The sequence below is a fragment of the Oryzias latipes genome, chromosome 23 (assembly GCF_002234675.1).
Source record: "Oryzias latipes chromosome 23, ASM223467v1".
NCBI lineage: Eukaryota > Metazoa > Chordata > Actinopteri > Beloniformes > Adrianichthyidae > Oryzias > Oryzias latipes.
The window spans coordinates 11,633,649-11,658,837 of record NC_019881.2 but is presented as its reverse complement, the minus strand read 5'-3'; the positions used below and the strand labels follow the sequence as shown (position 1 = coordinate 11,658,837).

The following is a 25,189-nucleotide window of genomic DNA, read 5'->3' as shown; positions in this document are numbered from 1 at the left end:
ACACTTTGATGATATAAAAAAAATGAAGTTTTATGAGCAGTGGGGAAAATGATCATTATTGTTGTAATAAAAGAAAAAAAGAAAAGCATCTGACATGAGTTCTTAGTGGAAGTTCTCATTCATCCAGGTGACGACTTGGAAGTTGAGCCATAACATCTGAACTTTAGATCTTCCTCCTTGAAACATTTTGCTGCTCGTCCAAGTGATGAAGACGAGGAAAGGCAGAAAATGGTCATTTTGTGAATGTTTTTTATTTTTAACAGTTGCCACAAGGAGGCATTTCTCCGTTCACACTCTGAACCCGCTTGTTCCTGTACTTTATCAGGGGGTAGTGTGAGCGGGGTACGCCCTGGACAGCTCCCCAGTCCAAAAACACGCATCAGAGGTTACTAGTTGATAGGTGGTTGTTCTTTTTTTACCGTTTTGTGTTTTCATAGACCAGGCTCCTGGAATGTTCCTCGTCATCATGTTTCATGTCAACTGGACGGCAGCTCTGAGTTTGTCCTGGCTGAATGTTCTTGAAACCTGGTCTACAGGAGAGAGAAAACACTAAACGGTCATAAAACCATCTAGTTTGACGTCCATTCATTCTTTTTTGAACTCTAGTGGTATTCCAAGTTCTTGTGGTCAGTAAGCATGCGAATGGCAGATGTTTTTTAACTGATCCCCCGTTGCCACCACTGTTTTGATCCATCATTTAAGTACTTTTCAACCTTTTGCTTTCCTTCTCCAGAAAAACCTGACAAATTCTAGAAAAGACAGAAGATTGTCATTTGTTCCTGCTACAAAGTGAGTGGGGCATAAATAAGTGCATTCTGTAAATGGAATGTTGTTTTCCAAGTAAAACTAAAGGATTTAAAACACATTTGTTTAACATACATATACATTTATTTGGAGTTTTTCAATGTTCATCAAAACATTTTAGATTCTTGACATTGCTGCCGTCAAAAAGTGGTTACAAGGATTTTACAAAAAAATAACAATGAATACAACTGCTGCAGGGGAGGGGCCTGTGTTATTGTTCTAGTGGGGCCCCCAGACTGCTAAGTCCTCCACTGATCTGGTGCCCCACAACTAAAAGCGGTACAAAAGTTTCAGTCCAACAAACCCAAAACATCTTACACCACAAATGATGTAGCCGCTTTTCTACCTTTATAGAAGGCTCGAAGCACTTTAATCCCATTCACACACGCACGCACACACACACACACATATGCACGCGCGCACACACATATGCATGCACGCACACACATATGCATGCACGCACACACACATATGCATGCACACACACACACATATGCGTGCACGCACACACACATATGCACGCACGCACACACACATATGCATGCACGCACACACACATATGCATGCATGCACACACACATATGCATGCACGCACACACACATATGCATGCACGCACACACACATATGCATGCATGCACACACACATATGCATGCACGCACACACACACCTCTATGCATGCACGCACACACACCTATGCATGCACGCACACACACACACACGCACGCACACACACACATGCACGCACACACACATATGCATGCACGCACACACACACACACCTCTATGCATGCACGCACACACACCTATGCATGCACGCACACACACACATGCACGCACACACACACAAAGCATGCACGCACACACACACCTATGCATGCACGCACACCTATGCATGCACGCACACACACACCTATGCATGCACGCACACCTATGCATGCACGCACACACACATATGCATGCAACGCCAAACACTGGCACCAACCAATGACCACCAGGAGTGATGTGGGGTTCAGTGACCTAGCCAAGGAGGACACTTCAACACTTGGCGGGAACCAAACTTGCACTCTGACTAGAGGTCAACCGCTGTACCTGTGGACCACAGCCGCCCCATCAGAACACATGGAAAGTATTTTTTCACATAACCGTTTCATGCAACGGATTTGAGACAAATGGGAACTTCAAGATGTTATACATGATAATGTAATCAATGTTGGCAGAGTTTGAGAGTAAAGTTACTTTTACTCAGTTACTGCTATTCAGTAACTAAAATCAAATATATGTTCCCAGGTCCTGGATGTTAGTGTCTGAGGTGATGTTTGTGCGTCTGAGGAGGTAAAGATGTCTGTTTTTATCAGAATGGTTGGTTCCAGCTAACAAAGGCTTTTCTATTAGGAAGAAACTGCTGGGACTTGAACCAACAACCCTCCAGCCACATCAGAATTCACTACGTTTTTTGGGTGAAGGTTTTTTTTCCAGCTTTTGGATTAATTTATGATGGATCCAGAAACATGACAGTTTCAGGTTTGATTTCAGCTTCTCCCTTTGATGTGAATGGAAAAATTTCATAGATGATCAAATTGATCAAAGATGTCAGACCGGAAGTGACGAAAAATCTCCTTAAAAATCGTCTCAGATGAGATTTGGATTTGAAGCCGGTCCTCCTTCAATCCCCCCTCCCCGCCTCCGTCAGTCAGTCTGGCTCCTCTGCTCCTTTAAAGGCTCCAGGAAGCGGAGCAGCGATGGCGGGGGCGCGGCAGCTGCAGTAAGATGCTCTCTGAGACCTGGAAGCGCAACCCGCAGGCCGATCACCTCCACAGCTTTGGGCCGGACCCCCCCTCCTCTTCTTTCTCCTCCCTCTCCGGGGGAAGCACCCCCCACAAGGACAGCGGCACCCTCCAGCCCCTGGTCTCCTCCGGATCCTCGGACACCGCCCGAAGCATGACGTCCGGGGAGCTGATGCAGAGCGCGCCGCTCCTCGCGCACAGATCCACGCGCTGCGCGCTCTACAAGGCGCTGTGCTTCCTCCTCCTCATCCTCCAAGGCGGGGTTCTGGACTTTTACCTGATCTACACCGACCTGTACCGGTGCTCCTGGATCGCCACGGACCTGGTGGTCATCTCCGGCTGGGGCATCTTCTTCGTGAAGAACGCGCGTAGCAGACGGGAGCGCGCCTGCGGCTTCCACCAGAAGAGCTCCATGTTCGGCTGCAACCTGGGCGAGTTCACGTACGCGTACCTGGCCTGGCTCATCTACGTCATCGCCTACACGCCGAAGGTGGTGTTGATCCTGGAGACCTCCATCCTGGACCTGATCGCGCTGAAGCTCCCGTGCGGCGTGACCGGCTTCAAGGTGGTGGCGCTGCTGTCCGCGCCGCTGCTCTTCTGCCTCATCAGCTCCGTGGTGCTGGACCTGAACGGCCCCACGCGCCACCGCGCGCACAGCTGCTTCATGAGCACGTGCCTGGACCTGCTGGACAGCTTCACGCTGGTGGAGATGCTCCTCCGGAGCGAGGTTCCCTCCGCCTACCTGAAGTACGCGGTGATCGCGGCGTTCTTCGCGGCGCTGGCTGCGCCCGTGATCTGGCTGTACGAGCTGACGGCGGCGGAGCTGCGCTGCGCGTGGCTCTGCGCGCGCTTTTCCACGGGCCTGCTGGTCAACGCGCCGCTGCTCGTGGTCAGATGTTTCCTGGTCTTCGTGTACCGGATCCCCGTGTCGGTGTTCATGCTCAAAAACGTCTTCTTCCTCGCGTGCAGGACGCTGGAGCTGGTGGAGCAGTGCGCGGCGGTGCGCGGGGTCCGGAGGCTGGCGGGAGGAACCAACCCGGCCCAGTTCTCCCACTGCGTGTCCGATAATGACATGTGTCCTCACGATTACGTCAACACCCTGGCGGTCAGCCAGTCATAACGGGGGCGCGTCCAGCTGCGTGTCACGCGCACGGACATGGGAGTTTATTGATGCAATCAACAGAACCTTCTCCTCAGCAGTGTGGGTTTCTTCTGGTTCCAAAGATCTGTCACCCGTCTTGGTTTGACCTTTGAGGGTCCTCCTTGGATTTTTGAACGTTTTTCTTCTTTTCTTTAATTGTCTTTAAATTCAAACTAACTGCAGGAGCCACAAGCTCTTCTCCCAGCATGCAGCAGTGCTGGACTGTGGAGTTCAGGAGCACTCAGCACCTTCTCCATCCAGATGGACCCTGATGTTGGACATGTCAGGGGTCAAAAGCCTTTAGCGTGTTACCTTTTGTGCTTTAGTTTTAGCTCAAAGAGCAGGGCCTCGTGCACGTGCACGTGCAGGATTTTGCACAAATCGCTGCAGTTAGTTGTGGAAGGCCGTGTTTCTGTGAGGAGGATTTTCTCACTGGTTGGGTGACTTTACAGAGTTCTGGTGACGTCCTGTCCTCGGATCACAAGAACTCCCCGACACCACTAGTCTCTCTTATCAGATTCAGTGACAGGAGGGGAGCAACGGGAGGAAACACGCCGAGGACAGTTATCTGAAGAAGCACAAGTCAAAAAGATTCAAAGCGGGAGGGTCATAGTTCAGGCTGGGACATGTGCATTTCCTCCACCCTCATTTCATCACTGTGGTGCCCTTGAGCAAGGGACTCTGTTCTGGAGGGGCTGATCTGTGGTTGTAGTGGAAATGGAATAAGCCGCCGCTCACATGATGCAACCATAGCTCGTGTTGGGCTGGAGGATGGAGGATGGAGGATGGAGGGGGTCATTTGTCCACACAAACTAAATCCCTTTTTATTGGGTGGAGTGCAGGTGGAGGTCAAAGTGTGGTTTCAGGGTTAGACTTGGATTGTGGTCAGGATCAGGGGATTTATAGTCATGACGTCAAAATAAAATGCATTTCTGTATAAATGTGTGTAAAGGTCAAGCCCCCACAGGCCCTTTACTTTCATAACGGGGGGTGGGGGTGGGGGGGCTGTAAGGGTAAGTTGGTCCTTTGAACCAGCCTGGGTGAGTCCACTGCTCTAACCCCACTGCAGAGCTTGACAATAATTCAAACCACATTTTGAATGATGCAAAACATTTAGGTTCTGCAGAAACTCTGCAATGATGGTTAACCCTTGTGCTATCTTAGATGACCCCACCCTTACATTGACGTGTTCTCCCTACCATGACAAAGGTGGATAAAGGTGGAAAGATTTCATGTCATCCATGGACACCAGTGAAGATCACAAATCATTGAAGAAAAAAGGTTCAGAGCACTGTCTAGTGGGTCTAGATGACCCAACTCCCAATGTTAAAGTGCCTAGGATAGCTCAAGGGTTACACGCGTCTGTTCTGCAGCAGAACCGCCGGCTCATATAGACCATGAGCCGGCGGTTCTGCTGCCTGCTGGAGGTCTCACTGAAAACTCACACCTGTGGGTCCATGGACTCCACCAACCACAATTCAGAGCTCGACCCTCCCCAAGTGAACAAAGACTCAAAAAAGATCAGTGAAGAACAATTAAAAGCCTGTGTAAAGAGGTGTGTATGCAGTCGTGTATGTGCATGTTTGTGTGTGTATATACACAGATGTGTGTGTCTGTATACAATTGGATGTATGTTTACAAGTGTGTGTACACACATGTGTGCATACAGTTCTGCGTGCAAAGGTGTGTGTATACACATACGTGTGTGTGTACACAGGTGTGTGTATACACATTCGTGTGTGTGTACACAGGTGTGTGTTTACAAGTGTGGGTACACACGTGTGTGCATACAGGTGTGTATGTACAAAGGTGTGTGTAAACATATACTTGTGTGTACACAGGCGTGTATACAGTTGTGTTTACAACTGTGTGTACACACATGTAGAACTGTGCGTGTGCAGGTGTCTGTATACAGCTGTGTGTTTGTTAACAGGTGTGTGTACACAGTTGTACACACACTTGTAAACACATGTGTGTAACCCTTGTGCTATCTTAGATGACCCCACCCTTACATTGACGTGTTCTCCCTACCATGACAAAGGTGGATAAAGGTGGAAAGATTTCATGTAATCCATGGACACCAGTGAAGATCACAAATCATTGAAGAAAAAAAGGTTCAGCGCACTGTCTAGTGGGTCTAGATGACCCAACTCCCAATGTTAAAGTGCCTAGCATAGCACAAGGGGTACATGTGTGTGCCTGTACACAGGTGTGTTTTCAGTTCCAGCAGTGAGGAGAATCCACGGTTCTGTTCTGTAGCTATAGCTCCGTTTTGCTTCTGTCTGGAGTTTTTTTTGTAAAAAACATTTTTGTTGCTACGGTTTTTTTGCACAAAAGATCTTCAGAAGAAGTGAAAAAGCTGCTGAATGTTTTGGTGCCGCATGAACATCAGCTGAACTCCTCATGACCTGCTTCCTCCATCAGGACGCCGGTTTGGACTCTGATGTTTCAGATCTTCTGCAGGAAGCTCCTTCATGTCAGGCGGCATCTGTTCATGAAACGGTTGAACGTTTTCCTCGGTGCTGCTGTCAGACTGTTCTTACACTTTAAATGTTTGACGTAATGTTCTGTGGACGCTGGAGAAACATCTGTCAGCATCAGGATGTCTCTGCTGACCAGGAGACATCTCAACTCATCAATGTGGTGTTTAGAAGCAGAAAAATTCTGAACGTTGCTTTGTTTTCAGGAGAACTGTGTGTTTATCATCTTGCAACAACCCACAAAAGCACATCAGATGGAAAACTGCACGGAAACCTCCTCTAAACCTTCATGAACCCTGATGGGACTCTGTGCTTCTCCTGCCTTTGTCTTCATGAAGGTTTCCTCTCACCTTTGGCCAACATTTTTCTATATTTGATATTGTTTCTATCAGAAGTTGTCAGATGGTGCCGACCCGCGTCCTCGGGCCCAGTTTGTCGTGTTTTAGCTGCAGCTCTCACTCCTCGGTTCCGTGTAGCTGTTGTGATCCGTGCGTCTGGAATAAACCACATGAAGACCCAGAGTCTGCTTTTGTGTCTGAAGCTCCACTTTTTAAAGGACGCTCACGTGAAGTTAGAAAACATGAAGGATCTTATTTGTGCAGTTGCATAAAAATTCTCGTCATAAATTGTTTGAAAGCTTCAGACCTGAGGTCATCTCCAGAATGAGAAGACAGGAGCATCCAGCCCAGAAGAAACTAAAAACATCCAGATTCTTGAGACACAAACCTTTCAAACGAGGACAAACTGACTTATTTTTAGTAGGAACATTCCGCTTCGATTCTTTAGCCCCAATCCGGTTTCGGAGTCATTTGTTTTGGAGTATCAGCCAATACCGAATTCCGATCCAATACTTTGGTTGCACATGCATACAAAAATGACCTAGATAGTAAAAATAGGTGATAATTAATTGATAATGATAATAATTAATTGACTGAAGCTTCAGGACCATCAGAACTCTTAAGTGTTTTTGATCAGACCTCTTAAAAATTCTTAAAAATGCTAACTTGCTTCCAAAATCGTTGTAGTATGACTATGATGAGTAGCTCATATCAGCGTAAAGATTTATCAGTTATGGTTGTTATCAAGAGATTATGGATTTCTTTTCTTTTTAATCACTTTTTCCTTGAGCTTGAACTTTGTTGACGGTCCCTTAAGGCCGCGTCACACTGCCGCTACATACAAGTTGTGCATGTTACACGGATGAAAACCGGTCATATGTGAATAAATGTGGAAAAAGTGAGAAAATTGCGGTCTTTATGTGAAATGTTAACAGATGTTTCACGAATAAACCACATTAAAATGACAGAAGACTTACAAATAAACCACGCTAAGAACATCTAAACCCACGCTGCGTTGAATTTCTTCACTTTGACCTTCAGAGCACTGAGCAGAAATCACATGGCGTCAGCACCATGGTCAGCTCCCGCCGTGTTGTTTTGTTTAAACGGATTCCGCTAGTCCACGCCAGTTCTAAGTCAGTTGCTAGGCGCTAGCTGAGGCAGCCTGCCGGGGGGCCCCACCGAGAGCCAGAGTCACATCTGCGTCCTCCCGTAACCCTCACCCGCTTCCCCCATCTGGACGAGCCGGATGGGGGGAGAGAGAGCCCAGCTACAGACTGTTGGAGCGCTGAACAGTTGTCCGCTTTCTAAACCTGTCACACAACACACCAATCGTGCATGGACCATGCGTGATCATTGCATTGTTCCTGATATTCAGTGATTCCTGTAATTTTTACGTGACGTGTGCGCCGTTTATGCGCGAAAAGTCCATTAGAAATACGTGAAACAGTCGTGGAAAACCATAAATTTGTATATGCGTCTCACAAAAATCACGCATAGTTGTTTAGCCCTTGTGCTATCCTATGGGGTCAAGATGACCATTGACGTGTTCTCCCTACCATGACAAAGGTGGATAAAGGTGGAAAGATTTCATGTAATCCATGGACACCAGTGAAGATCACAAATCATTGAAGAAAAAAGGATCAGCGCACTGTCTAGTGGGTCTAGATGACCCAACTCCATTGTCAAAGTGTCTAGGATAGCACAAGGGTTAAGATTTATGTAATAATTGCGTATAAACTACATAAAATACGTGTAAACTGTGTAATTCATAATTCTCAACCAACCAAAAATTTTGAACAGCTCAAAACCAAACTCACGTAAAGACCCGTTGGCTGAAACCCTAGACGGACATCTGCAGCATTGAGGAAGGACTTATGAATCATGTATGTCACGCATGGATCACAAAAAAAAGAATTACATACATGGAACATGTACAACATGTAGGCTGCTTCTGTGTGACACGACCTCACAGCACAGAGAGCAACGCTCAATACAAAGAAACCAAAGAGATTTTTTCTGTTAAGACAAACCCAAAGAAACCCTTGGTGTCAGTGTGAAACATTTATTAAAATTCCAAATCTGTGAACATCTTTCTAACTTCACCAAACTGTTTTTGTGCGCCTCCTGATCAAACCGCTGACGTTTTCCGCTGCGTTTGACTTCCAACAAGAGTATTTATCGCTTATCATAAGCTGGAAATATACAGAAATGATCAAAATAGGAATAAAATAAGTGATCAGGATCCAACATCTGAGACCAAGTGAGTCTGAAATCTGTCAATCACCAGCAGGTTCCATAAAGAACCCCCTCCGGACTGCTCCATTTGAGGGTCCAGGTCTTTCAGTGACCTCTGGTTCTGGAGGCAGATCTTCATCAATTCAGCATAGAACTCCAGCAGGAGCTGCCACCGGCGTGCCGCGCTCCTGCTGGAGCTCCACACTCACTGGGTTCTCCTCAGGGTGTCGGGGTTCTGCTGCACCGGTTCTGCTGCAGCACCGGTTCTGCTGCACCGGTTCTGCTGCAGCACCTCCCTTGCAGCGGAAGCTGCCAGCTCCTCTCACGACGCAGTCAAGCTGTTGGAGATGTAGCCTTGGTCGGACCCGCTCCTGGGCCCCTTTCTGTTGGGCTCCAGCTGATCCTCCTGCTCCTCATCCACTTCCTCAGGAATGGAGCATCCGTCAGGAACGGAAGGGAAATGCAGAGCCTCTGGGAATGCCTGTACAGACGGAGCAGAGGCATCTTCATCATCCTCAGCGGGGCTCTGAGTTAGGATCCGTTCCTCCAGAGAGAGCCAGGTTCCTCCTGAGGGGGACTGGAAGTCCAGAACCGGCTCGTGGATGTAGAGCTGTGGAGTGGTGGGGTGTGGGGGCAGCGGGACCTGGCTGGCCAGGTGCTGAGGATGATGAAGCACCGCTGGAAGGAGTTCAACCATATGCTGAGGCTGCAGCGGCGGCCTGAGCTCAGGAGAGAGAAGCAGAACGCTGCTGCAGGCTTCAGTGACGCTCACGTCACAGGCGTAGACCGGAGGCCCGTCTCTGATGGCGGGAACACACTCCAGAACGGCGGGGATCTGCTCCTCGACCTGCTGGACCTCAAGCGTGACGTCCTCCTCACTCTCCACGCACTCCTTCTCAAACCAGTCCGGGTTCTCCTGCTGGAAGGCCTTGAAGACCTGGATGGCCTCCTTCAGGGCCCTCCCCGAGGGGCTGCTGGAGTACTCCTCCTCCCCAATTCCCAGGATGTGGTTGATCCGATCCGGCTGGTACTTCTCCATGTCCAGGAGTCTGAAGAAGAGCTCCTCAAAGTGCTTCATCAGACTGTATTTGGCCGCGATGTTGAAGACGGAGGGCACGTCCTCCGCGCTGCTGATGTCCTCGAAGTACGCCACCAGGTACTTTCCCAGCATCCCTGCCTGGTGCATGTCGGACAGGAAGAGGTTCAGGAAGGGGATGAGCATGTCGTCGGTGGGGGAGAGGACGTCCTCCCTCAGGGTCACGCGGCCCAGACCGCACATGGCCCTCCACTTGGCCTGGACCCCAGGAGAGCACAGCACCAGGATCTTGTCGGACGGGTTTCTCAGCTGCTGCCGCTGCCACTCCAGCCAGCGCACTCGACCCACCATGCTGACCGAGCTGGAGTCCAGCAGGTCCACCACAACCTTGGTGCCACACTTGGCTTGGAGGAAGGCACACAGCTTCAGGACCACGTCCCGGTACAGGCGGTGGTCCTGGGAGTAGATGACCAGGACTTTCGGAGGATGCAGCAGCGGCTCCAGACGCTCCTTTTCTGGATCCCGGGGCGGCTCCGGAGGAAACGCTTTCCCTGAAACACAAACCGCCATGAGGAGGACAAACGGGCACAGAGGCGGGGAGGGGGCGGACAGAATACCTTTCCTTCTGCAGAGAAACCAGCCGGCAGCTGCCAGCACGACGCACGAGAGGCTCCCCGCCACCACGGCAAACGGGTACGGCGTGTCCGGTTTCTGCGTGGGAACTACTAGAAGAAACACGGGAGAAACAAAGGCGTGAGGTCAGGAGCTGGGAAAGTTCAGACTCTTCAGGATGAAGATGGAAGAATCTCTGCTGTTCTTTTGGTTTCCTGCTTAGTTTGAAAGATCTGCGGTTAAATCCCAGAAAAATGTTCAGAAATCTTCTGGATCTCAGCTTTATGTGCTCAGCTCCTTCAGGAGGAGATCCCTGCTTCCTCTCGTGGTCTTTTGTTTTACACCCACTGCAAAAACAGGCCTCCTAAAAAGTCAAAAATATTTAAAATAAGCCCAAAAAAATCTGTCACTAGGGTAAGAAGATGGTTTTATCATAAAATTCCTGTTTTAAGAAATCATTTCTAAGATGAACTTTAAGATGATTTTTCTTGCACGACAGAAAATTAGCATTTTTCTTGAAGCAACGCTCTTTTTACTTTCTTCAGATTCCGTTTTTTTTATTTGGGAATATGGATCTATGTGAAGCCCAGATTTATGTCTTCTCTATCTCTTCTCTGCCCAAAGAAACTTGATTTTTTTTATTAGCTTTGGGCTTTTAATTTAGTGACTAGAGCAGCCGCTTTAAGGAAGTGGCGGATGGATTTAGGACCAATGAGGAGGCGAGCGCGCCCTGACATGAGGTGGTGGACAGAATCCTGTAGGTTCCAGAACAAAACGTTCTTTTGAATCCCAAAAAAGAAAAGAAAAACTGTATGGATTCTGTCATTCTTTGCCTGCAGCCCAGTACCAGGTGACGGACAGAGGGGTACTGGTCTGCGGCTCGGGGCTGGGGACCACAGTTGGATCAGTTTTCATGTAAAGAACCAGATTCAGCATCAGAACGCGGTCCAAAGCAAACCAGTTTTCCCTCAAAGACGTCTCTGAGGATGTCTGGAGGTCAGTGACGGTGTCAGAAAGCGGAGCTTCGTACCCGCTCCACAAAGATCTCCAGTTCGTCTTCTTCTGGGACAGTCGCTTTGGCAGAGCGGGAAAAGGGGTTTGATCTGTAGAGAAACAATCAGACGAAGGGTTCAGGCCACAAAACCACGTCTGGGTCTTCGTCCTCTGTAGGGGGGCAGTGAAGCTTTATGAAGCTCAGAAACCGATGAAACCATTTCCAGCTTCAAAAAGAAGTTGTCTCCACAGAGACACCTAGTGGCCGTCTGCTCTAATGACCACATTCTGCTGAATACCTGAATGCTGCTGCTCATCTGCATTCAGCAAACGGAATCTTAGTGCACCCACCATCCCAGACGACCCCCCCCCCCCCCCCCCCATGAATGCGTAGATGACTGGGAAACAAACCTCGACATCAAACTGGCAGCAGGACCTCGGCCACTTGGAGAGCATGAAGGTTGCATTCAGGATCTTCTGGCCTCCCTGGGAAAAAAAAACAAGAGTTTCAGGTTTCTGATACGAAGGCTCTGTGAAAATGAAAAAAGAAAAGAAAAGAGTAGAAAAGAAAAGACTCAGTTAATGATGTTAATAAGTTTCCTTTGAATTTAAGCACATGTCAGTTACGGTGGTGATGACATCATCTGCCGCTGCAGGCAGACTGTGCCGCTGCTTCGACCAAATGAGAGCAGGAGAAGGTTTTTTTTCTTTGACGTTTTGGGCCTTTGATGATTTAAGTGAGTTTTTGTCGATGCAGGTTTGCCTTTGGGCTGTTTGTTTAGTATTTTTACTTCCTCTTAAATTGGTAACGTGCCGCTAGATGAGCACTAATTTACCCATAAGCAGTGTAGAGCGCCGGCTCCAGTCCGGCTGCTCGGCATTATCTCTGCATGTACATGTACATGTACACATCCAGATCTGCTGCTGTCAACAGACAAACCTATGAAGTGAATATGCTCTGTAAAAAATAATAATGTAATAAACTACAGTGAAGCATTTTTAACATTTATCTTTTTTGTAAACTTGTGTTTTGAGGACTTTAAGTATCTTTTTCAAGTCCTTATCGCTGATGTTGACAGCGATGGATAAAGAAAGTGACCGAGGGAAAACTGCAGAGTTAAATGCAGTCAGGTGGAAAAGGTGGGAGCACGGAACCTTGGTGCTGGTGCGCCGGAGAAAAGAGGTTAGGCGCGGCGGTGGAACCAGTGCAAACATTTCATCTACTTGTGGACTTTGTTTCCTGGAAACAAACTTTTTCTTCATCATCTGGACAAAAAACAATGTGATAAAAAGGTGAACTTTCTTTCTCTCGGAACTGACGCTTTGGATCACTTTACGTGACGTTTAGCTTACAAACCACTTTCCTGCAGGCTCGTTTACCATGACAACACGCCACTCTGCATATCACAGTCTGCTTGTTTTAAACATGAAAAAAACTTTATTGATTATGTCTTCCTTTCTGCATTGACCATGGTATAAGCGGGATAATGTCCATTATCAGGAACGAATGGACTTTGCAGAAGAAACCGTCCGACTCAAAGAGCCGTCCGTGACTTTCTGACAGTGGAAACCTCAAAGGACGTTAATGAAAGTGTTTATGTTCGGACTGCTGAGAGAAACTCTCTGAACTGCACAGGAATCTTCATTTCAGAAACCATGTCAGACGTTAGCCAGCTTCAAAAGTCTTCAAAACTGGAGAAAAAAAGAAATTCAAAGTTTCTCTGGGACGATTTCTTTGGAGAAATGAAGACATGTTCTACCTACTTTCTGAGAAAAAGATGTGCAGGAGGACACATATAAAGTCTTTGGTCACATTCAAGCACATCAGGGAGTGACATCCAGCAGTTCCATGACGCCACTCACCTCAGAAACCGTGACGGTTTGGAGCTGCTGTCCACATTTCACAAAGACGTCGTAGCTGTGGCAGAGCGGGTCGCCAGCGAAGCTGACGGCCAGAGAGCCGTCTGCGGTCTGAGCCATGCTGATGTTCGGCTGCCACAGGCTCCCTGCAGAGAGGAGGCGGAGTGAGCCAATCACAGCGCACGCGCGTGTGCACGCTCACCAGAACACAAGACTCACCTGTCTCTATGCAGTACTGGGTGTTCTCCATTTCAGGGACGTTACAGTCTGAGGAAGCAGAGCAGCATCAGGTTAGACGACGGTCACGTACCCCGAAACCCGAAATGAGAGTTTCTCCACATATCCGGCAGGTGGCCGCATGGCGGCATTAGCGACCGGGAGGTGGTAGTGGCATTTTTACACGACATGGGTCAGTGGCTGCCCGGGCACATTTGGAGGTGGTTTGGTGGCTGTCCGGTGACAGGCGGGTGGCAGGAAGGCAGCAGTGTCATCATTGACGGAAAATGGACTGATCGTCTGCTGATTGGCCGATTTCTGCCACCATCAGATTGTTAGTAATCGTAAGGCAGCAGGTAGTCGGGCTGTTGACGAGCTCCGTGAGGACCGCTGTATGTTTTTGTACATTTACCTCATTCTTACATATTCCTGTCTTCTGCTCATTAGTCTTTCAGTCTAAGCTCACCTGGAACCTGCACTCTGGTGCTGACGTCGTAGAAGCTGTGACCTTCCTCTGGTTTGGGGATGTTGAAGACGGAGACTTTGTACTCCTGACCCGGCTGCAGAACCAGCATGTCTGAGGAGATCAACCACTGGAAGAACAGACCAGACCATCAGCTGACACCAATCTGGACCCGATTCCACCCCGGTCCCGCCCTTTTTCAGCGCAGCCTGCTGCTTCCGACGACCACCGACCTAAAACAGAACTAGACGCTCAGAGAGTACAGCAGCTGAGTGTGTGACCTCCTCTGTACAGCTGATTTATTCACTAAATGATCACATATTGCTCCATCCTCTCAAACTATCAGGTAACTTTAAAGCCGCGGTTATTCGGCCATGAACACTCTTAGCAGTGGGCGGGCTGTGTTTTGATTGGTTTAGCAGTGGGACCCACCAAGTCCCAATAAACAGGAAGACACTAGTGGGGGCGTGGCCTCTAAACGGGAGGCTTCCTGCTTCACATCACTGGGAGGTTCTGAAGTTTTCTGGACATCTTCAGTCAGGAACAGATCAAGTTGGATAAAAACTTTCAGCGCCCCCATGTGGCTGGTTTGGCTCATCACTGACATCTAGGAAAGAACCAAACATATTCTGGAGTCTGTCCTGGCCGCTCCACGTCTCCATCTCTCTTTTCCTCAGGCAGAGCCTGCATTTCTATTTAGGGTCTTTGTCTGGTTGTTGGATAAACCCCTGAACAAATGGGTGCACGAAAGCGTGTCGTGCTGGTTAAATAATAATAATTGATACTTTATTCATCCCAAAATGGGGATAATCTTTCCTCGCATTTGACCCCTCCCCTGGGGGAGCGGTGAGCTGAACTGCGCTCGGGATAAGGGTACAAGCCACTCATCCTGAATCCAGCAAAACATCCCCTTATCATCACGCTATCTTCTCCGTGTTTTACAGTCTCCATAGACTCTGGAGCCATCCTTTCAACCTTATTGACAAAGACTTTGTGGAAAGAACCAAAGATGTTCCGTTTTGGGTCTTTGGCCCATAATTCCTTCACCCCCTCCAGTGTTTCTTGGTTCAGATGAGCCGCTTGATCTTATTCTGACGTCTTAGGAGGGGCTTTGTTGCTGAAGCATCCAGTCAACCCTGCAGTTCTGGTGCTGCGCTCCCACTGGGCACATGTCGCGGGTTCTACAAAGCACTTTAGCATATACTGGGTTGTCCCCACCTGATACTCGTACATTTATCTACAGTTGGAAGAGGCTTATTGTGGAACCTCAAAGCGGCGTAAATCTGGTGAATCTTGTTCCAGGCTTTTTCTGTCTATTCCGATCCATGAAAGCCTTCTAGTCAGGCACAAACCACTAAAATGCATTTCTCCCTCATGATCAATTATCCAACGTTTGACACTTCCGTAAATTAAAAAGGAAGCTACCAAATCAAAGTCCCCTTCAGCGGATGGAAGTCTCTGTTGGCTGGCTGTAGGACAGGAAACCAGGTTCTATAGGGCAAGACCCTTCGTGTTACTCTATATGTGGCCACAAAGGGGTTCGGGTCTGCGTCCCCCTGTGCCGGTCCCCAGCCTGGATACTACAGAGTTGTCAGGAAGAGGATCTGGTGTAAAAATGTCTGCCAAACCACCTGTGGGAAATAGTGAAAGCAGACTCGCTGTGGCGGTCCCTGATGGGATATGCCTAAAGGTGAAGAACAACCAAATCAAAGTCCCTGATTGGTCAAAGTTGAACTGGTTTAACTTTTAAAGCGTGTTCAATAGCTGCGGGTTTTGTCCACAGAGCCCACAAACTGACGTTAAAACTTCTGTAGTGACGAATGAATGCGAGTTTTGAACACGGAAGCCCGAAACGTGCGTTTATGTAGACGTTTGATTGGATGTGGTCGCTTGAATGCATGTTTCTGAGCCAGGTATGAACGTAGCGTTAGTTTTCACAGTTCAAACGGAGACTGGAGACCACAATGAAGCTGTTGTCTTGTGAGATGCTGATCCTGCCGTAGTCCCACCTCCCCTTACAGGTGAGGACAGGCTGTCTGATACAAAATATCTAGATCGTAGACCGCTTGGCGATCCCCAGAGCAAAAATGTTCGTGTACTTTTTTTTCTACAGGCATGCTGTGAGCGACAGGTCATAGTGGACCCGGACAACCCAAAAACCTGCAGCATCTATATGGGTCAACCCCTGGTATGACTGAGGCTTAACTGTCAGAAAGGTGTCAAACATCTCTGAACCTTTAAAAGTTAGTGACCCTCACCTTTTTATTTGACGGGTCCCTCTGGGGAAGTTTGCCCTTAAAGGAAAATCGAAGACAATCGTTGCGTCCGGTGGAGATGGTGAGAAGGTGGAGCTCGGTGGCGACCAGGTAAGAAATGCTGCCTGCAGAAGAAGATGATGAGCTGCTGCTTCTTCCCCACAGAGCTATCAGGAATCAAACCCGTGACACAGAAGGGGGTGTTGATCCTCTCTAGACTGACTCACCATCATCCTTTATCTCCCACTGCGCCTGCAGGACTGCCTGGCGCCGGCCTTCATCGTCTGTCATGGTGATGACCTGGACATCCGGCTCCTCTGGAGCGCTGGGTGTGTAATTCTTCACCTTCAGCCATTCGGGGTCCATGCAGTTACCTGCATGTACACACACAAATACACAAACACACACAGACACACAGGGGATCAGACCTGCAGTTTCTGAACCCTGAAGGTCATCAGAGCATCAAGACAAAGTCCCAACAGTCTTCTGTCCAGCTCTTACCCACAATTCATTCACTCATCTGTCTGTCTCCATAGAGACGGGTCCTTTTCCAGAAATGATGCTTAAGTTTTCTGAACGCCTCGTGGTCATATTGAGTCACTGGAACGTTAATCACCTTCCTGCCGTTTTGTAATTGTTGTAACATAAATAAATGTTTTTATTAAAATAAAGCAACAAAACAAAAAAAAAACTCATGTCAGGGATATCCAAAGGAAGGTTTGAAATTATTATATCATGTTGTGGCCAAGAATGAGAAACTTTGATTCAAGGGATCCTTCCAAAATATCACACACATTCCACCAGTTGAGGTCTACAATCACAACCAAAGTAATGTTGACCTTTGACCTCGGGAAGAGGCCACCATCTTGATTTTTTTTTTTGTTAAGCCACCTTTAGTACCATCTACAAATATAACCTCTTTCAATCTATCGCCTCCTAACTCCTCAAGCATCATTGGGAAAGTAATTAAGAAGTAATGTTGGTTTTAAAGTTTGTACATTCTGAACGCCGTTAGCATGGCGAGCTCACTAAAGTGGCGTCCCCCTGTTACTGGCACATTTTCTACGATATGTTGTGAAAATATCATCAGCGAATCGTTGGCTCAAGCTGTACGAAACAATATGACATAATATGAACACATTAGGAAAGTAGGCATGGTTAACAAAACAAAAAAACCTCGGTTGCCATGGAGACACAGAAATTTCCTTTTGCCGATTCTTCTAAAAATTACTGCGACCCGTTTGTCACCCCCGGACTAGCAAAAAATTAAATGGTTGCTATGGAGATAAAAACAACATAAAAGCCACAGTTTTGAAAAAAAAAGTGTTTTTTTTTTTATGTGCAGCTCTGACCAGGATGGCAGTGGCAGAAGGGGGGGGGGGGGGGCGTGTACCAGCTGCCAATGAGGGCCGGTCAAACGGGGGGGATGGCAAGGCCCCCATTCAATGCCGCTCCTGATATAAATGTGCATTTTGTTCATTTCTGTCTTTGTTGTCAACAGAAGTGCAGGAAATGATGTGCGGTGTTCTGGCAGGAGTGAGGAGGAGTGTGACTCACTGAGGCTGATGGCGCAGTTCAGGTCCTGCAGCTGAAACACAAAACAACCAGGTCAGATGAGGAGGCGGCAGGTTCAGCGTCTCACGCAGACAGGAAGTCCATCTGCTCCAAAATCAGACTCGATGCCATCCGTCCAAGCTCTGCTGTTTTCAGGCGGTGAACACTGAACCACAGCCAGAGGTTTGAGTCCCTTTTTAACTAAATTACAGGCATGAAGCTTTCATTAAACTGTAACCAGAACTTTACCACATTATGCATGAGGAAATATTAACTCAGCTTTATCATTGAAAGAAATATTTCATCGAATGGATCAATAATTTACCATAAGGGGACATTTTTCTATAGAGTCGGGATTATTAGGGACAAAATAAACAGTTTTGTCTATTCTTTAAAATAATCAAAACTTTAATCTCTAACTCTTTTTTTAAAATCCCAATTTCTTTAGAAATTCTGAGAAACTTTTTCTTCTGGCCGTTCAGATCATTTTCATCTTTGTGTTTCCGGTTGGTTTCGTTTTCCGAATTAAAATGTATTTTTACAGATTTAGGATGAAACGACAGGAATTATCCCGGGTAAGATTAGACTGGATCGCATTCAAACTCTGGGTCAACAGTTTCTTCCAAAGAATCCAGAACACAAAGGTTTTTCTTTTTCAAGGCAAACAACACAGCAGGTAAACAAACAGCGCGCGCGTCTCACCTGTCGCGGGCACGTGAGGTTGTGTCCAGACAAGACCGTGACCGCTGACAAGCGGGCCACGAGCACGAGGATGGTTAGGAAAGTCCTCATGTCGCTTCGCGGTCATAGAACCAGAACCAGGACCCGCTCGCTCATGTCTGAAGCAGCAGGAAAAGTCTCGAGCGCGTTGAATGTGAAACTTCCTGCTAAAAAAAAAAAAAAACCTCGCGCAGTTTACTGGAAAAACCTGTCGAGTGATGCCTTCAGGTGTCCCCGGAATTTATGGCTCCGCGAGGACAGCGGCCATTCGCGGAGCCGCGATTTTAACTTGGCAGGCGGAGCTCCGCGCGCGGATATTCACTTTTCCGATTTTCCACGGTGACATGAAAGCGCCACGAAAGATTTCCGCAACCCACTTCCTCATTCAGAGTCGTGACCTCACCTGTGTAGGTGTGTGCGCGGGCGCTGTCTACACTGACTGGGCCTCCGGCTAATTCTGAACTTTTTATTTATTAGAACTCTTTAGATAAATTAAAATTCCCCTCTGAGTTGAGCGCAGAACTATTGTTGCAGAGTAAACCTTCCCTCATTTCCCACGATCCCTTTATTTATGCTCTCTCCCACTAGCTTACAGCCCATTTAAAGCCCACAGGTAACAATAGCAGTGCAACAAAAATGGTGAGCAATATCAGCGCCGTCCAGATTCCAGCTCAGACAGGGAAAACAAAGACATTCATGGATCTATTTATTTGCAAGTGGAGGCATTAGAAGGCTGTAGGTGTACATTACACCTACAGCATTTTCCGTCTGTTTCAGCTGTACCACTTTAAAGAAAAACTTTAGCCTTAATTTTCTTAAAATATGTCCTCCATCATGAAACAAATGCCACATGAACATGTAAAATCTGACCATATGACTGTCCATCCATCCTTTTATTAATATAAATCAGTCATCCTGTCCTGGTCCCTTTGCTGGAAAACAGCCCCAAAGCATGATGTTTCCACCCCCGTGCTTTACAGTGGGTCTGGTGTTCTTTGGAATGTAACAGCATTCTTTCTTCTCCAAACAACAAGTAGAGTTCTTACCAAAATGTTCTATTTTGGTTTCATCTGACCATAGGAAATTCTCCCAATCCTCTTCTGGATCATCCAAATGCTCTCTAGTAAACTTTAGACGGGTCTGCACATGTACTGGCTTTAGTAGGGGGACAAGTCTGGCACTGCAGAGTTTGAGTCCCTGGTGGTGTAGTGTGTTATTGATGTTTTACTTTGGTCCCAGCTCTCTGCAGGTCATTTACTAGGTCCCCCATGGGGTTCTGGGACTTTTGCTCACCGTTCTTGTGATTATTTTGACCCCACAGGGTGAGATCCTGGGAGTAGCCCCAGATGGAGGGAGATTATTTGTGGTCTTGTACGTCTTTCATTTCCCAATATTTGCTCCCACATTTGATTTCTTCACACCAAGCTGCTTAACTATAGCAGATTTAGTCTTCTCAGCTTGATGAAGGTCAACTATTTGGTTTCTGGTGTCCTAAGACAGCTCTATGGTCTTGTCTATAGTGGAGTTTGGAGTGAGACTGTTTGAGGTTGTAGGCATATGTGTTTCTCCCAAATATGTCAGGAAATTCTTGAACTCTGGCAGCCAGGGCTAGTTTTCATTTGATTAAATATAAATATTTAAATGCTAATACTAAAATAGAGGGCCCACCCATCTGCCAATTAAACAGAAACATGTGTTCAAAGTCATAAAAAATTTGAGCTCTAATAAAATACAAACGACTAATTAGAAAAAAGAACTCACCTTAAACAGCGATAAAAATCAAAAATGTTTTTCAAACCAAACTGAATGTGTTCCTTTTTTTTACCAGAAATGTTACATTTTTAACACGAGCCACTGGAAAACGACTCCTTTTCCCCCAGTGGACCTTTCAGGAACTGCAACGGTACTTCAAGTTGGTAAAATGGTAAATACTTCTATAGCGCTTTCTACCCTCTTTCAAAAGCCCAAAGCGCTTTACAGTCACAGTCCCATTCACACAGTCACACACACATTCACACACTGATGTCGGTTCCGCTGCCAAAAACTGGCTCCAACCTCGCACCAGAGGCAAGGTGGGGTTCAGTGTCTTGCCCAAGGACACTTCGACACATGGGTGTGCAAGGCAGGAATCGAACCTTCAATATTTTTGATCATGGGTCGACCGCCCTACCGCTGCACCACGGCCGCCCAAGTGAGGTGGAGGATCGCATCAAACAGTTAAAACGTGGAACTGAACAGCCCAAAACTGTTTTAAATAAAATGGACTCAAAAAGATCAGAAAATATCAGTAGAGCAGCAAAAGGCTGTTTGGGAAACAAACAGAGGCTCCAAAAATACGGTAAATTACTTTAATGATAAAATAATAGGGAAAAAAAAATGTTTGTAGCATTTTTATTGGGAAATTATAATTTCCATTTTACATCATAAAAAAACACAAGAAAGCTAAAAGATCATACCATACCCACAGTATACGATAATGTTTAGGAGTAAAGATGAAAGTGTCAAAGTGAAGATAAATAAAGGTCATTAAAGACCATAAAGTGAGCATAAATGATGAAGAACATTCCTGCTGCTTCGTCTGGAAGAACGGATCAGTTCTCCTGCAGTTTAAGGAGTTGGGTTAATAAGAAAGGAGTCCTTATCAGGACTACATAATCCCTTTAAGGTCGCATTAAAGCCATGAAACCACCACGAAGAAGAAAGCGAGTGTCAAAGACGGTCAGGTTCTCGTTTGCTCCATCGTCTTCCTCAGTGGAGCTGCAGAAGCTGCATGTGAGCCTCGGTTAGCTGCAGAGGTGAAGCTCTGCAGCTCCACCTCCTCCTGATCCCGACCTGAACGGAGCCATCAGAGGATCACACAGCTGGAGGCGGAGCTTTCTGCACTGCTGACACAAAGGGAAATGGGCGAGGGTCACAGGCTAAACAGAACTTTAGTGTGCTATAGTATTCAGTCAGTTTGACGTCCGTGTACTGGTAGAGGATTATGGGAAGGAGCTGACAGAAGAACCAGTTATTCATTCATCTACCTTCACTTTTAGGCTCATTGTAAACATTCTGACCTGCTGATGTGTCAAAACTAGAAGAAATTGTTGGAGAGGAACAGATTTCTGTCAGGAAGATCTGATGGAGAAAACGAACCACGACCAGCGTTCCCACCTCGCTCCTGCCTCATCAGACTCTTTCATCCTCTTCGGCACGCTGCAGTCCTGCTCGGCGACAGTTGGAGCATGCTCAGTGGCGTCGGCGAGGGGCTGAAAGGGGGCGGGGCATTCAGATAGTTGAATATGGAACCTTTTATGCGTCAGAAACTACATTTCTTTAACGGCGTCACTCAGAGTTTTACAGAGATGTAAAAAGGCGGAATCACGCAGCCGCTACGTCCATTTTCCACGAGTAAAAAGTCGTTCTTTCGTCATTCATGTGTTTCTTGCCTCGTTGATCTGCACTGATGTCCATCGAGCCTTTCAGGATTTTACGTGAATTCCATTTTGAGCTGGTCAAAATTTTTGGTGTGTGCTGTTTCCGTGTGTTTTATGTAGTTTATACACAATTATTACGTAATTCTTATGCAATTGTTTGTGATTTTTTTTTGTAGATTCATACACAAATTTTTGTCTTTTCACGACCGTTTTTCGTGTGTCTAACTGACTTTTCATGTACGTCCCAACTCTGTATGACTTTAATATCGCGTATATGTCGCACAAATCATGCTGAAATGACGTTGATGCATGAATAATTTATGATGGCATCTAAACAGGACAACAATCACACATGGTTCATGTTCTATTCTGTTTTTAACGTGATTCATTCGAGAAAACTTCACATGAAGACCACAACTTTCTCACTTTTTCTACTTATATTCACCAATTTCCATCCGTGTAATACGTGTTAACCGTACGCAGAGGCTGTGAGACTCGGCCTTAAGGTTTTGGCATCAGCACACAAACATGGAGGATCTTTGGACCAGCAGCACAGGAAAGGTGGCTGGCTGTGCACGTGCGCGTCCGTGCACGTGAGCAGCACTCACCATGTGCCTCTTCCTGCCGCTGCTGCATGGCTGCCCCCCCCATCCGTCCTCCCTCTGATGGATCACGGTCGCTTTGGGCTGCAACTTCCTGTGACGACCACACCAACGAGCCTCTTTGAGCACTTCTGAGACCACAACATTCAGGTAACCATGGCAACCTGCTGCTGACGCACAAATTGAGAACTAAAGAGATGAAAAGTTCGGAAACAAAAAAAACCCCAAAACAACCCACACTCCTCTCTTCAGGGTTTTACAAATGAGAAATACGATAAACATCTGAAACGTTCTTGACACTAGACTATAAGTTTGTTTGCAAAACGAAAAAAATTTCCACAACTCTGCAAACAACAAATCGGAATATTTAAAACTGTTGCTTTTCCCTTTTTAAACCCAAAGTCTGCACTTTTTTGGTATATGAGGACAGTTTCACTGCATAAAGCTTTAGAATGTGTGTGTGTGTGGGGGGGGGGGGGGGGCGGGGGGGCGGGCAGGTTTGGGTGGATTCCTTTTCTTGACGTAAATCTATGATGTGATCTTTGGTGGAAGATCCTGTCAGGAGTTTTATTGAGGAAATCTAAAGGGTCACCTATAACAGGAGCCAGGAGCCTCACTTTGCTGTTTGGGTTTAGTCTCACATTTACCGTGTTTGATCACAGATTCTTGGGCTCTTTCACTGCTTCCGTCTGGTCTTTTACGCATTCAGACTGATGTTTTTTAACTAATTTTTCAAACTTTGCAAACACTTAAAGACCCACTCCAATGAAACTTTGTTTTTGGTGTGTTTTTTGGAGATTTTCTCAGGTTTGAGAACATACAATGGGTCAAAAAAGTATTTCGTCAACCACTAATTGTGGAAGTTCTCCCACTTAAAAACATCCCTGCTCTAGAGGAGATCTGCATGGAGGAATGGGCCAAAATACCAGCAACAGTTTGTGAAAACCTTGTGAAGACTTACAGAAAACATTTGACTGCTGTCATTGCCAGGAAAGTGTATACAACAAAGTATTGAGTCGTACTTTTGTTATTGATCCACCATAATTTACAAATAGATATTTAAAAAATGAGACGATGGGATTTTTTGCCCCCCCCCTCATGTTGTTAAAATTACAGGCCTCTCTCAGAATTAAGAAAATGAAGATAAAATTGTGTTTACAGTTATATTTTTGTTTGTTTTGTTATGTTTGAAGTTAAGCAGGAACCTGACAGAAAAACAAGGGACGTTGTTTAAAGGGATGAATTTAATTTCTTTCTCAACCTTTCTTTTTGTATTATCTTTTGTGTATTCTGATCTCATGTTTTAAAAATAAAGGTATGCATTTTAAAGGCACTTCATTTTCATACATCCAGTAAAAACACAAATATGTAGTAACCATTCTGGCACAATATATTAAATAGATAGAATTTTGGTCTTATCTGTGTATCGAATCAAAACCTAACTAATGATCCACAGCCCTAAGGTGTGTGTGTGTGTATGTGTGAGTGTGTGTGTGTAGGTGTGTGTGTAGGTGTGTGTGTTACCTGATGGCTGCGCTCAGGTTCTGGTGCCAGTCATTCAGGTCCTCCTGGTTGTTGGACATCAACAGAACTTTGGCTTTGGGGAAGGTTAACTGGAGGAAGACGTCATGTGTTACAAACATTCACCAGGAGGCTGAAGTCACATTATCGGAAGGAACTCCAGTAGAATACTTTCAAATGACCTCAAAGTTCCTGCAGGTCAGAAAGTTTCTTCTGTGCTTCAGAAAGACTTAATGAGGAGGTCAAAAACAACAGACCGACCGGGTCAACCCCAATATGGGAGTCCACACGGCTCCTCCCCCACCTTAACACAAAGCTATTACAACTGAACCCGGAAGAGATCAAAGGAGAGAAAAACCAAACAACCAAGAAAGCAACCAGCTGGTCTGCCGTCACAGTCGGCTGCTATGATCACAGAGTGCAAAAGAAGGGGCCGGGAAGGCGGTCCACGCCTCAGAAAAGGTCCAAACAGAACAACCCTATGCAGGTCATCAAGCATATTTAAAACATGTTTAATAGTGATGAAGGCGGAGCCTATTGATGCTGTCGCCTTTCCTTTCCACTACAGCATTCGCCATGAACGAATATGCAATGTAGCATAACAGTGGGAGGAGTTTATGATCACTTTAAGACATGAAATGTGATTCATCAGTGATTGTGTTTAGATTTTGCATACCTGAGCCAGGTGCTTCACACTAAATCTCTGCATTCACCGAGGGATAACTGGCATGTGGCGGCCAAGCGTTCATAGCGACGTCGCTTTTTGTGAAGCAGAATTCACCAAGCGTTGGATTGTTCACCCACTAATAGGGAACGTGAGCTGGGTTTAGTTAGTCTTACCCTACTGATGATGTGTTGTTGCAATGGTAATCCTGCTGCCTACAACTGTGATGAAGGCAGTGGATCTTCTCTGTTCACGCGCAGAATATTAGCGATTAGGATTTTTCGAGATCTCCAGTCCAGCACGGCAACATTTTTAACATGTAAAGAAAAGCTCAGCACGCAGTGTGGCTCCAACCTGCTCACTAGAACCCAAACAGATCCTTTTGCTCCTTCCTCCAACTCAAGCAGTCAAATGTGGTTTTCAGCTTTAAAGGATATAAAAAGTTGAAAAGTTCCTAAAAGCTCTTGGTAGTTGATTCATATAAATT

At 46.5% G+C, this 25,189-nt stretch overlaps 3 protein-coding genes across 4 annotated transcripts in view; 1 reads left to right on the top strand and 2 right to left on the bottom strand.

The window, feature by feature from the left end:
• Window positions 1-2,573: 2,573 nt before the first annotated feature.
• Window positions 2,574-4,915, top strand: tmem121b (transmembrane protein 121B). The gene has a single exon (XM_004083113.3). The coding sequence runs from the start codon at window positions 2,574-2,576 to the stop codon at window positions 3,708-3,710; it is 1,137 nt and encodes a 378-aa protein (XP_004083161.1). The 3' UTR covers window positions 3,711-4,915.
• Window positions 4,916-8,598: 3,683 nt separating this feature from the next.
• On the bottom strand, window positions 8,599-18,746 carry LOC101162646 (interleukin-17 receptor A). 2 transcript variants are annotated; one of them, XM_023952495.1, is made up of 11 exons: window positions 18,479-18,746; window positions 17,780-17,810; window positions 16,450-16,596; window positions 16,226-16,347; window positions 13,971-14,097; window positions 13,508-13,555; window positions 13,292-13,434; window positions 11,840-11,914; window positions 11,466-11,538; window positions 10,441-10,545; window positions 8,599-10,374 (listed from the first exon to the last, which is right to left on the bottom strand). In XM_023952495.1, the coding sequence occupies exons 1-11, from the start codon at window positions 18,566-18,568 to the stop codon at window positions 9,110-9,112; spliced, it is 2,226 nt and encodes a 741-aa protein (XP_023808263.1). In that variant the 5' UTR covers window positions 18,569-18,746; the 3' UTR covers window positions 8,599-9,109. The 2 variants fall into 2 exon arrangements, with proteins under 2 accessions (XP_023808263.1, XP_023808262.1); XM_023952494.1 differs by having other exon boundaries at window positions 10,441-10,548; window positions 18,479-18,745.
• Window positions 18,747-20,871: 2,125 nt separating this feature from the next.
• arhgef39 (Rho guanine nucleotide exchange factor 39) overlaps window positions 20,872-25,189 on the bottom strand; it is a 41,270-nt gene continuing 36,952 nt past the window's right edge. The window contains exons 9-12 of the mRNA XM_004082996.4: window positions 24,042-24,130; window positions 22,524-22,611; window positions 21,653-21,747; window positions 20,872-21,378 (exon numbers count right to left, since the gene is read on the bottom strand). Coding sequence (XP_004083044.1) covers window positions 21,342-21,378; window positions 21,653-21,747; window positions 22,524-22,611; window positions 24,042-24,130 — 309 coding nt within the window. The 3' untranslated portion in view covers window positions 20,872-21,341. The remainder of the gene's footprint in view (window positions 21,379-21,652; window positions 21,748-22,523; window positions 22,612-24,041; window positions 24,131-25,189) is intronic.